This window comes from Nelumbo lutea, chromosome 1 (genome assembly GCF_056320005.1).
Source record: "Nelumbo lutea isolate HS-2025 chromosome 1, American lotus-T2T, whole genome shotgun sequence".
Taxonomy (NCBI): Eukaryota; Viridiplantae; Streptophyta; class Magnoliopsida; order Proteales; family Nelumbonaceae; genus Nelumbo; species Nelumbo lutea.
Genome location: NC_142684.1, coordinates 200,787,552 through 200,799,383, shown reverse-complemented (window position 1 = coordinate 200,799,383; position 11,832 = coordinate 200,787,552). Strand labels below are relative to the sequence as shown.

The window sequence follows — 11,832 nt, the reverse complement described above, 5'->3', positions numbered from 1 at the left end:
AGTAGGAACGTACAGCTCCATTTCTTTTGTTCATATGTAAAGATAAAAACTTAAACAAGGCTACGGTGCATGTAAAGGCCAGCTGGCCATCAAATACAACCATGCAACTATGTCTAATGTACAATTCTGAAGATGTTTCCATTTTCTTTTTTTTTATATGTCTAATTATTTTCATAAGGTTATTAGATCTTTTTACATTATATATATTTTCTGTATTTTAATATTTTTATATGATTTATGATGTCATAAATTTATCCGGACGATCGTTACGATGAGCGTGCTAGTCGGTTCGCTATTCCGGATTGATTGACGTCATATAGTTTGATAAAAGAAATGGGAAAATGCGGTGAACCTTAGCTCTCATCACATGGCCCATAGATATCAATATCATCACAATCCTTCACTTTTGTAGGACCGTCTAAAGGTACAAATAGGATTGCTTTTTCTTTTCAAACTTGTTTCGCAAGAGAAGACAAATCGATGATGTCAAAATTATAATAGTTTAATTAATAATAGGCAAAAAAAAAATATATATATATATATATACGTATACAAACAAAAACAAGCAAAAGCAAAAGAAAATGAAAATTTCAATTGAAGTGTCAGGTGGGCCCGCATACCCTTATCAAAAAATAGAAAACTTGTGATGGAATAAATAAGAGAGAAGGCCACAGCGACAGCGTGGATAATACGTAGCGCCGTTGCAGTTGGACTAATTATTATTTTTATATTTATTTTAATAAAAAAATTTAGGAAGATGAATAATAGAGACTGGGAGAGACCTTCAAAGACACCATCTTTTTTATCTTCAGACGATCAGATCCCTCGCTTTAGAGCTCAGGGAAAGTGGAGTTTTCGTTTTGTACTTCTTTTTCAGTTCTTCTTTAAGAGGTTAGGGTTTCTATGTTTTATTTTCTTGATTTTTATTCTTTTTTGTTTTTACATGTTTCCATCTGTACTTCATCGATGATAGATTACTCTGTGGACTCATAAATTGAGAATTGTTTTGAGATGACGAGGTGTTTGTTACTAAGTTTTCTAATTTGTGTTTATCCATATTTTTCTTTTATTTTGTTAAAAGTATTGATCGTATTCTCTTCTTGAAGATTTTATCAGCTAGTTATTGCTATTGTTTTTTACTGCCTGGGTTTCACATTGATGTCGATAAAACAAACCTATATAGAAGTTTAGGATTTTTGCAGATTTTCTTTTTAGCCAGAACTTCTTGTTTGTGCAATTTCTTTTTTTCTGTTTATATTTTTGCTTAATTGAGGCAGATATTCATGCTTAATTTTGTTTTTCTTTCTGTTTTAAAAGAAAAGTAATACAACACTGTCTTTCTTATTCTTCATTTTTGTTGTTTAATTAATAAGGTTTGTGCATGTTGAAGCTCTAAATTAGGGTTCATGTTTTGTAATTTTCACTTATTGTGTTGACTTGTTATATTGTTTATTTTATGAAAATATTTATATTTTTGGATATCAAGATTCTTTTTCTTGCTGGTTCTTGTTCTTAGTTGTTCGATATTTAATCTCCTTTTTGCAAACATGGTTTTCCATTAAAAGCTTAATTTCTTATTTCACTGTAGTTCCAAGAAGAAATGGCAAAAAGCTACTTCAAACAAGAGCATGACCTTGGTATGTGCTGGTCTTTGTGTGTATTGGTCATCTACTGGATTCTTGTCTTCTAGTCTGTTCCTTTATTTCCAATGTCGTGAGAATGATGTTTTCTTGATTATGTGTGTTTAGAGAAGAGGCGTGCTGAGGCTGCTAGAATTAGGGAGAAATATCCAGACAGGATTCCGGTGAGAATTGGAACTTAATCGTTGGTTCACGTCCTCTTTGTGCTTTCTTGTTTGGGACTTTGGGTTGGCCGGAGATTTTGTTAGCTGTTTCCATTTTTTTTTAATTCCTGATTTCATTTCTCATGGACGTTTAGATATTTGGATATCTTTGTTGAATTGATGCTTGATGTTGCCTTTCTCTTATGTTTCTGTTAGCTGTGGTTAAAGCAAAGAATTGTAACATGATATTTGAGAAACTCAACTGCATAACGCATTTAAGTGTCATTTCTGCCATTTTGATGTATTTGGAATGCAATACATAGAAAATAATTTGTCAAAAGACTTTGCCATTTGATATTGGATCTACTGTTAATATATGCAACCAATGTAGGCAATGTGTTACTAGTGACCACCTTAGCATCTAAGATCTACATTGATTACTTACCGACCATGCAATTAGGACACCCTATTGCTAGTTGACCAGCTAAACACTTTAGATTTTAATGCTTTTCTGTATATTTATAATTTTATATTCATATATGAAAAAACTATTACCCAATGTTGGTCCTAGCTATCTGGGGTCCTGGCCTCTAGGGATGGGTGGAATGGATACAGACCTTTGGCACTTTTTTGCATAAAGTGGCTGTTCTCAGAGTCTCAGACTTAAGCCCATGCTCTCATGCTTGTCAACTATTCCTCACTAAGGAGCCATTTGATAGCAGCTGAAGTGGCTGAACTGAATTGTGCATAGCTTTTTCTTTTAGTGGATAAGTTACAAAGGAGGTTATGATGTCTTTCGTGGCTGAAGCTGAAGTTGGATTAATTACCATACATCAAATATTTTATTATATTACTTTATCCACTAAAAGGCAAATCAGTAAGTCATTCAGTCCAGACACTTCAGCTGTTATCAAGTGGCCCCTAAGGCACCACCAATTAGTCATTTCAGTGTTGACTTACTAATATAACTCTTGACTTTCTAATTAACTCCTAATCCAATTAGGAAAACTAACTCTTACAATAACTAGGAAAACAAGCTTTCAATGCAACTAGGAAATCTGAGTCAAATAATCAGTTAATAGCTATCTATGATCCATACCTACATAGAAATTAAAAAAAAAAAAAAAAAATCTTAGATTTGGCATGTTGGTTCTTGCACCAACTGGTCATTGCCATGGCATGCAGCGTTAACTTCACTGGATGCAGTTTGTATGCTTAACTCATTAGCGAACAATGTACAAGCTTAAAAGTACTTCTTATCTCTTGAAAAGTTTTCTCCTTGGTGAGACCGAACTGAAATAAAATCAACTTAGCTCCTCTCAGCTCTTCATATCCCCATGTTCATGAATCTTCTTCTGCTATTCTGCTCTGATTAATTCCATATCTCCTTATTTTCTATTAGATGATAAATCCTTGTGTATTTTCCCTACATCAACCATGTGTTTTTTGGTCTTCTGTTCTCTTTGAGCCATAGTAGAATAACAATGTCTGCCTTGAGTGCATGTATTTATAACAGTGTTTTAAAAGGTGCTAGAGGTGTATGCTTTAAGGCATACTGTAGAGCATGGAATCATGCGAGTACACCTCTAGTACAGGAGGGGGGTTTGTATAGAATGGTGTACACCTCCATTGCACTTTATGCAGTAAGTGTACATTTCATATGTTTTCTCTTTTAAACCACAGATATGTTATAGGGCAGAGTTTTGGGCTGCCGAGAGGCAACTTATTCAGAAAATGACTGTAGTAGAGATGTGGATGTTGAGATGGATTAGTGGCAAAATTCAGGAAGGGTAGCAGTGAGCTTATTCATGGGGAGTTGGTTGTTGCCCTGATAGAAGGTAAAATGAGGGAAGATAGATTATGGTTTTAGTGCCTACGTAGAAGACAAAATACTGCACCACTAGGAAGTGATTGATGCAAGTTAAAAGGTCTAACTATGGCATGAACTAAAAAGAATATGTGCTGAAGTGGTCAAAAATGAGTTGAAAGCTCACAATTTAACCATGTAATATATTGTGGAATAGCAAAACAGGATTCATGTAGCTGGTCCTGTTAACTGTACAGTTGGGATATGGCTTTTCTTTTCTTTTCTTTTCTTTCTTTTGTTTTTTTAATTTTTTGGATTGGTTGTTTTTGTTAAAAGAGGTCCATAAAGAATGTCTTATTGTGGACACAAGACTGGGTTTAAATGTATAACTTAAGGCTATGTTTGGTTTAAAGGAAAAAGTAGGGAAAAGGTAGGGAAACCTTTACAAACCTTGTATGGGTTTCCCTACCTTTCCTTTCCTTTTCCTACTTTTCCCATCAAACCAAACACATCCTAAAGAGAGGAACATGGACCACTTTCTCTGGCCAAAAACAAGGTGCAATGTGCAAGATTCCTGATTCATTTAGATTTCTCTAGATAACCCAACTAGCAAATGTGTCAGAGAACTTTTCTCTGTAGGGTTATGAATCTTATGCATATACATAGGGAAGGAAAGAGCTTTCTCCATAGGATTATGAATTATATGTGCCTGCATATTGCTTTTCAAGGAAGGAAAGGTAGGGGGAAATAATGAAAGTGCAGAAGGATAGGTGTGGTTCTCCACTCTTGTTTCATATTTGAACTTTCATCCTTCACTAATCTTTCCTATCCTATTTCTCCCTTGTCTAATCAACTAAAAGTTGTTCCATTTGGTTTTCCATTGTTGCTTGTATTTTAAAGCCCATTTATATCTTTAGCAGCTCTTATGCCATAACCCCATCTAACACTGGAAGTAGCCAACTTGACTCCATAACTTGAATTAATATCCCATCTTCACTCCTTGCTAGTAGCAAGAGGTTAAAGGTTTATTAAAATTCCTTCTTTAATTGATAAACAGAACAAATTCTTTGTGGTTGGTTAGTTTAATTTTCTTTTTACAGTCATTTGGGGCTTTCATTTATCAAAGTACAATTAATTCTACTTACTATTCATTATCATCTTGTACTCCTCTAGATCCCATTCTAACTTAGTGGCACTGGCTTTATAAATTTAAGGTGATCGTGGAGAAGGCTGAGAGAAGTGATATTCCAAACATTGATAAGAAAAAGTAAGTATGCTACTAGTTGTTTTGCTTCATTTTCTTGTGTTTATGTTTCTATTATCTGATTTGGCTATTACTTTTGGGAAAAAAGTAGAAAATTGACTTGCATTCATTTTTGAGAGGGTGATGTACCCAATACACCCTCCCAAAATTAGTGGTGGTGATAGTGGAAGAATGCTTAGGAAATAGATTGCTTTGCCATGTTGTGGAGCTATCGTTCTGGTTATTGTTACATGTTGAGAGGGTGATGTACCCAATACACGGTGCCTTTTTGGTTTATTGCCATATCTAGTATTTGCTGTCTTGTCTCATCTCATTGCTTTGTGACTATTCTAGCTAATCCATCTAATTTGCATTTTTAAGAATAGATTGAATTGCTCAGTAGTTTCTTCTGATTTTATGAAAAAAGTCCTAAAACAGGATTACTACTATAATCACAATGGAAACCAAGGTTCAAACTTCAAATCATTGATATGTGTCATATTGTATCAGTATTGAGGGTCTTGGTAAATATTAAATGCTGAGAGTTGGGGGAATTTGACAATTTCATAGTAGTCATCCTCACATATCTAAATTAATCCAATTTCATTTTCTAATAACCTGGGTAAGAGAATTTCAGGTACCTTGTTCCTGCGGACTTGACGGTGGGACAATTTGTGTATGTAATACGGAAGAGAATCAAGTTGAGTGCAGAAAAGGCAATCTTCATTTTTGTAGACAATGTCCTCCCACCTACAGGTATCATTTTGACAATTTTATATTGCTTCCCCACTCAACCGTAAATTAAAAACAAATGTAGGTTTATGCATTAGAGTTGTGAGTCTTGTAATTTTGACATCAAAAGCTAATACCTTGTTTTTTGTTTTTACAGGAGCTATAATGTCGACAATATATGACGAGAAGAAGGATGAAGATGGATTTCTCTATGTTACTTACAGCGGAGAAAACACATTTGGGGGCCAGAATATGCTGTAGGCTTGTAGCCAAGGTTATATTCCCTTCAAATTTGACCTCCCCCAGCCCCCTCCTCTTTATTTTCAAATTTCAATGTCTTCTTTATCCTTATTCTCGTATTGGCCCTTCCCTCTGTTAATAATTCCAGATTCCAGTATACAGGGATCCCAACAATGGTAAGTTGTACAGTCGTAATCTGTATATAGCTTCAAAGAACAAGTATAGCATTTAGATGGCTCCTTTATTATTCATTCACCCCAATCATGTGGAATATCAGTGGTGCCATTCTTTTTCTCTTTTTAATGGATTTCGATAAGTGGGAACAATTAAATTAACATTTCTTGGTAAAACTTACAAGATTTTTGGGTGCATGATCTGTCATTGAAATGTTTCAATGAGGTCTTTTTTTTATTTTTTATTTTCGTTAGGATAAAATGGGGCCTATTTAAGGGGGATGGCCCTTCCCCAGAAATCCAATACAAAACCAATATAGTTTGAGATTAGAAAACAACTATTATTGCAATTAAAGAAATCCATCTGGTAATTTAAAATTTTAAACTAGCCAAAAATCTGCAGTTTGATTAACTTCTCTAAAGACGGTGTTGAAATCTGCTGGATCCTGGAGTAGTTTAGAAATAGTAGTTTTCCAAACAAGAGGGTGTCTGTCGCCCTTTTTAGTAACAAATAGTTGCGTATTGCCAATTTGTTATCATTCCGTTCCTTCCGTAGGATGCTTTCCACATTTGTTCCACTCTCTGGTTTCGACTCTCGAGGTTGCCTGCTATCAAAAATCAAAGTATGCAGAGGTGAAGGCAATGTGCGTACTCTAAGAGGTGAAGAGTGAAGACAACTAATAGTAAGGATGCCTTTGACTTTCCGAAATGGGTTCACACGACAGCCTATAAGCTATATTTGGTGAAAAATGCATTTCTTAAAATATTTTATTTTATATTTCATTTGTAGTGCTGTGACTGCTGTCCGCCAGCTTTGCGAAAAAATTTACCTTATTTAACGCATCTCTAAGAGTTAATATTAGATCCATGACCTATAAATAAATTATTAATATTTTAATAATATATAATTTAATAAATAAATAATAAAAATATTAGTCAATTAATTAATTTGGAAAAATTTAAAATATTAAAATTATTAATTAAGTCATAATTATTAATAAAATAAAATATTATGGGTAAATTACAAAAATCCCCTGTACTATGACCATGAGACAAGACCCCTTTTGTTCACTTTTTGTCTAAAAGGGCCATTGCAATAATTTTTAATTTCTATACTGCCCTTGTAATAACTATTCGAAAAAAACATTGTTCATCTTCCCCAATTTCACCATACACTAATATCAGTGGCAGTAATCCCCTCTATCTCATATCCCTTTACATTTCTCTCTCTCTCTCTCTCTCTCTCTCTCTCTCTCTCTCTCTCTCTCTCTCTCACGATACACTAATATCAAATCTCTTAACACTACTTTAAGGCACTAAGTCATCTCACCTTTTGTGTTATTTAATGAAATAGAATAGATTTTATTAACTCTTGTATTCATCAAAACAATCAATACATATATATGATTAACAATTCCAACTAAAAATTAAAAGAAATAATATTTAAAATTAGCATTTTATAATTAAATTAAATAAACAATCTATCAAATTCAAATTGACATCAAATGATGATTTTAATCCCAAGAAATTTATACAAATAAAATATTAATAATAAAATAATTATCTTAGTACTTAAAATTTATAAATTTGTGCATGGTATACAATATAATAGGTTCATATTTGTGCATCCCAAGTATCGGGTATTGGATACTCTAAAGTTAAAACCCAAACCTTATAGGGTTTTAGTCTAAATTTCCAAACCCGTCGAAAACCTTATAGGGTTTTGATAAACGGATCCTATTAGGGCCAGGCCGGGTCCCAAAAATTTCTACAAAATTGCCATTCCTAATCTCTCTTCTTCCCCTTCTCCTTAACAGTGTTGAGATTGAATCCATTTTCATGAGTTTGGTATGATTGCTCTGAATGAGTGAGAGGTGATACAAAGCTAGCACCGAGTCCTGTTGAGCTCACTCGATCTCGGATTGGAGCAAGTGTAGAAGCTAGATTGAAGAGGGCATCGGCCGATAGGGGGGGGGGGGGGAGCTAAAGTACAATGGGATCGGTGAAAGTGCATGAACCCATGCACCAGGCTGTATAGGGGGATAAAGTAGCAACAACAACTAACTACCATAGTGCATGAACCCAAATGTGTTCATCCTCCACTTTATATACCCCCACCCCTCCCTTATCGTTCCCCAGGGCTCTCAAGGCTTTTGAGCTAAAGGCAAAGAGTTGTGAGAAAGAGAGAGAGAGAGAGAGAGGGAGAGAGAGAGGGTGAGACATTGAGAGAACAAAATGATTTCCTCGTCTTCTCTTACGATCATCTCCAAATGCATTGTGTTCCCAGAACAGGAATCCTCGCTTGGATTACTCAAGCTTTCCGTCTTTGATCTCCCTATGCTCTCCTGCCATTATATATAGAAGGGCCTCTTTTACACTCGTCTTCTTTCCATCGATTCTCTTCTCTCTCTTCTTAAATGCAGCCTTTCCAAGACTGATATATTTTCTTGCCCTCGTTGGCCGTCTCACAACTTATGATGACGGTTACGTTTACATTGCCTGCAATGATGCTAGCATTGACTTTCTCCATGCCAACATTGCTCACCTCCTCATTCGTGACATTCTCTCTCTTGTCCACGTGCTAGACTCCGTTTAGGAGTTCTTCGCCTTTGACCGCACCATCAGCTACGACGGCCATTTCAAGCCCATAGCTACCGTCTAGGTGACTGAGCTCGCTAACGGAATCTTCATCACGTGCACCATCAACCACACGGTGGCTGACAATACGTCCTTCTGGAACTTCTTCAACGCCTTTGTCGAGGTGTGCAGGGGTATCAACAAACTCACGAGGCCACTGGATTTTCACTGCAATTTTGTCAACGGTTCTCTTGCGGTGCTTCGATTCCCTGAGGGTAGTCCCCAGGTGACGTTCTCTGTCAATGCCCCTCTAAGTGAGAGGATCTTTCATTTCAGCAGAGAAGCAATATTGAAGCTGAAATCCAAAGCTAACAAATGGGTCGACAACAGATTAGCATTCGAGGTTGAGATTTTGGCACCGCAACCCTATTACATGCATGATGATGACAACAAAACGGTGATAGGGGTGTTAGGGGCATTGCCGCCACTTCTGCACCTACTCTAGTCCGAGAACGAGTGGGTTCAGCACGACTCGGCATTAGCTTTGTATCACCTCTCACTCATTCAAAGCAATCGCATTAAACTCGTGAAAATGGGTTCAATCCCGACACTTTTAAGGGGAAGGGGAAGAAGAGAGATCCGGGGAGAGAGAAAGAGAGGGAGAGAGAGAGAGAAATGTGAAGGAATATGAGGTAGAGGGGATTAATGCCACTATTGTTAGTGTATGTGAGGTCGGGAAAGATGAACAATGTTTTTCTCATCAGAATGGTTATTACAAGGGAAATATGGGGATTAAAAAATATTGCAATGTTCTTTTTGGAGGGAAGGCTAACGAAATGAGGTATTTGTCTCACGGTCATAGTATAGGGGGGTCTTTGTCGCAAAACAAAGTAAATGAGGGTCTTTGTCACAGACCCCATAGTACCGGGGTCTTTGTAATTTACCCAAATATTAATAATAAAATGTAGACTAATTAAAATTAAGAAATTTTTTATTAAAACCCACCCCATAAATTTTAACTCCCCTTACCGTTCACACTATTTTAAAATTTTCAACACCTTAACCTAACACATAGACACTTAAATGGATCAAATCATGATTCGATATTCAAAATCTACTCCTATTTTGTTAGATTTGGATATACTCCCTTTCAAATTGGAATCATTGGACAATAGGATTTGGTTAAAATGGATCAAATTCGAGTCACCCCTTATCTAATCCAAAAGAATTCTATATATGTGTGTGTGCACATGTGTATGCTATTTATTTATTTTTTAAATATGTTTATATTGCATTGTTGTAAATTTTTATAGAAAAACATGTATATATAACGAAAAAAGTTAAAAAAAATACTTGTATTTTTTGTTTTTCTTTATATAAATTGTTATATTTTTCTTTTAATAATTTATTAATTTAAAAAAAAAATAAATCAAATTGGATCATATTCCAATGTCCTTAACAGATTATGATTTGAATCAATGTTTGTGAAATCCGATCAGATCAGATTTGGATATACTTTGATTTGAATCCAATTATCTATTTGCATCCCTACTAACACACCACATCCCCCTTTGAATTCGCATCAATACCCCACTTTCACTATTGCCAACCATACAAAAAGTAAAAAATTATAAAGTGTGGAAATGAAGTTTCCTCTAAAAATTAAAATATTAATTAATGTTAATAATTATTTAGCTAATTAATAACTTACAAATCATAAAATTATTATTAAGTAACTAATAATTAACAACAAAATAATTAATAATTAACTATTAATGAAGTCATAGGTATTCATAAAATATAATATTACTAATAAGATATAAAATAATAAAAAATCAAGTATAAATTAACCATAATAAGTAATTAACTAATTATTAATTTTAAATAATAAATAATAAAAAGTTTTATTAACTAATTAGTAATTAACAATAAAAAAGTTAATAATTAATTAGAAAAGTAATTAATGAATAAATAGATAAATATTTTATTATTACTGAAATTAATGATTAAATAAAAATCAATAATAAAAATTTTAAATAATTAAGAATAATATATAAAATTATTAATTTTATAATTCGTAGTAAATATTTATAAAATAAAATTTAAAATATTAATTCTTGATTAATAATTAATTTTCAAAATTAATTAATAAAATAATTTATTATAAAACTAGTTAACGAGATATTAATATTTAATAGGTAATTTATAGTAAAATATAAGATAATAAAAATAATAATTAATTAGTTAGTATTATTAGGTTTGATTTCCCCACTATTTTCCCTTTTGCAAACAAAACAATGGAATCTGAAAATTTTCCATCCATTGTTCCTTTTTCATCCCATCCTACCAAAAATCTTTTCACAAACTAAACTCAGCCATATAGTTTTAGATCGAAAAGATGATTGCAATTAAAGAAATCCATCGTGTAATTAACTTAAACTTGCTAAAAAAAATCTGCGCTTCGATTAACTTCTCTACAGATGGTGGTGTACTTGATATCTCGAGTTCCCCTTCCCTAGTTAGCTATGAAAATGTTTCAATGCGTGCTGCCATCAATTCATTCCGTCCTTTTACAAAGAGAAATATCAAGGATGCTTTTCACCTTTGTTCCGATCGATCCACTGTCTGTTTTTCTCCAGGTTGCCTGCTCTCAAAACTCAAATATACATGCTAGTGTGAAGACAACTTGCGTAGCCTTGGTGCCTGTTTGGGAGGGCTTGTAGCTTTACGATCGAGACGGATTTAATTTACACGACAGCTTAATTATAATAAGCTATATTTGGTGAATAATCCAGAGAGCCCGAACCGGCTGTCAAGTCAGTTATTTTTTCCAAATCCATAGTGCAAAAAGCACCCAACACGGCAAAACCACAAAATTAAAACTCCAACGGTCCAATTCCAAACTTGCAATTTTAAATCCAAATCCACCCAGAAAAATAAAAAGCACACATTTTCTTGCCCGTATAAGGAAATCCCATTTCTACATGTAGATTGCTAATAGAATGCAACAATTAATAACATCTCTAGGTGCACTACACTTGAGTCATACCAACACCTTTTGTAGTTCTTTCTTTTGTCCCTAATTAAGATTCTCTTTTCAATGCCTTCAATTGAAAAAGAAAAGATCGTTTGTCATTAAAACCTAGGTTTTGAGTTATGGAAATTTCAGTAATTTTGGAACCTCCGTGATGATTTTATATAAAATTTAGGACTACTTTTGATATATTGATTTTAATTGTTTTATTAATATTTAGTATTTCTATAGCATATTTTTATT

The 11,832-nt window shown here is 33.9% G+C and overlaps 1 protein-coding gene and 1 pseudogene across 1 annotated transcript; both read left to right on the top strand.

Annotated features, from left to right (window-relative positions):
• The first annotated feature begins 664 nt into the window (after positions 1-664).
• LOC148880360 (autophagy-related protein 8f-like) lies at positions 665-6,066 on the top strand. Its single transcript, XM_088962226.1, has 6 exons — positions 665-891; positions 1,589-1,637; positions 1,749-1,804; positions 4,805-4,857; positions 5,471-5,589; positions 5,723-6,066. The coding sequence occupies exons 2-6, from the start codon at positions 1,601-1,603 to the stop codon at positions 5,824-5,826; spliced, it is 369 nt and encodes a 122-aa protein (XP_088818352.1). The 5' UTR covers positions 665-891; positions 1,589-1,600; the 3' UTR covers positions 5,827-6,066.
• Positions 6,067-7,628: 1,562 nt separating this feature from the next.
• On the top strand, positions 7,629-9,235 carry LOC148880359 (uncharacterized; annotated as a pseudogene).
• The last annotated feature ends 2,597 nt before the right edge of the window (positions 9,236-11,832 follow it).

Bases quoted from the DNA above. Each gene is read 5' to 3' on its own strand.
- LOC148880360 (XM_088962226.1), top strand. From the start codon at position 1,601: ATGGCAAAAAGCTACTTCAAACAAGAGCATGACCTTG. The intron at 1,638-1,748 runs GTATGTGCTGGT...ATGTGTGTTTAG, and splicing joins CAAACAAGAGCATGACCTTG to AGAAGAGGCGTGCTGAGGCT. The intron at 5,590-5,722 runs GTATCATTTTGA...TTGTTTTTACAG, and splicing joins CAATGTCCTCCCACCTACAG to GAGCTATAATGTCGACAATA.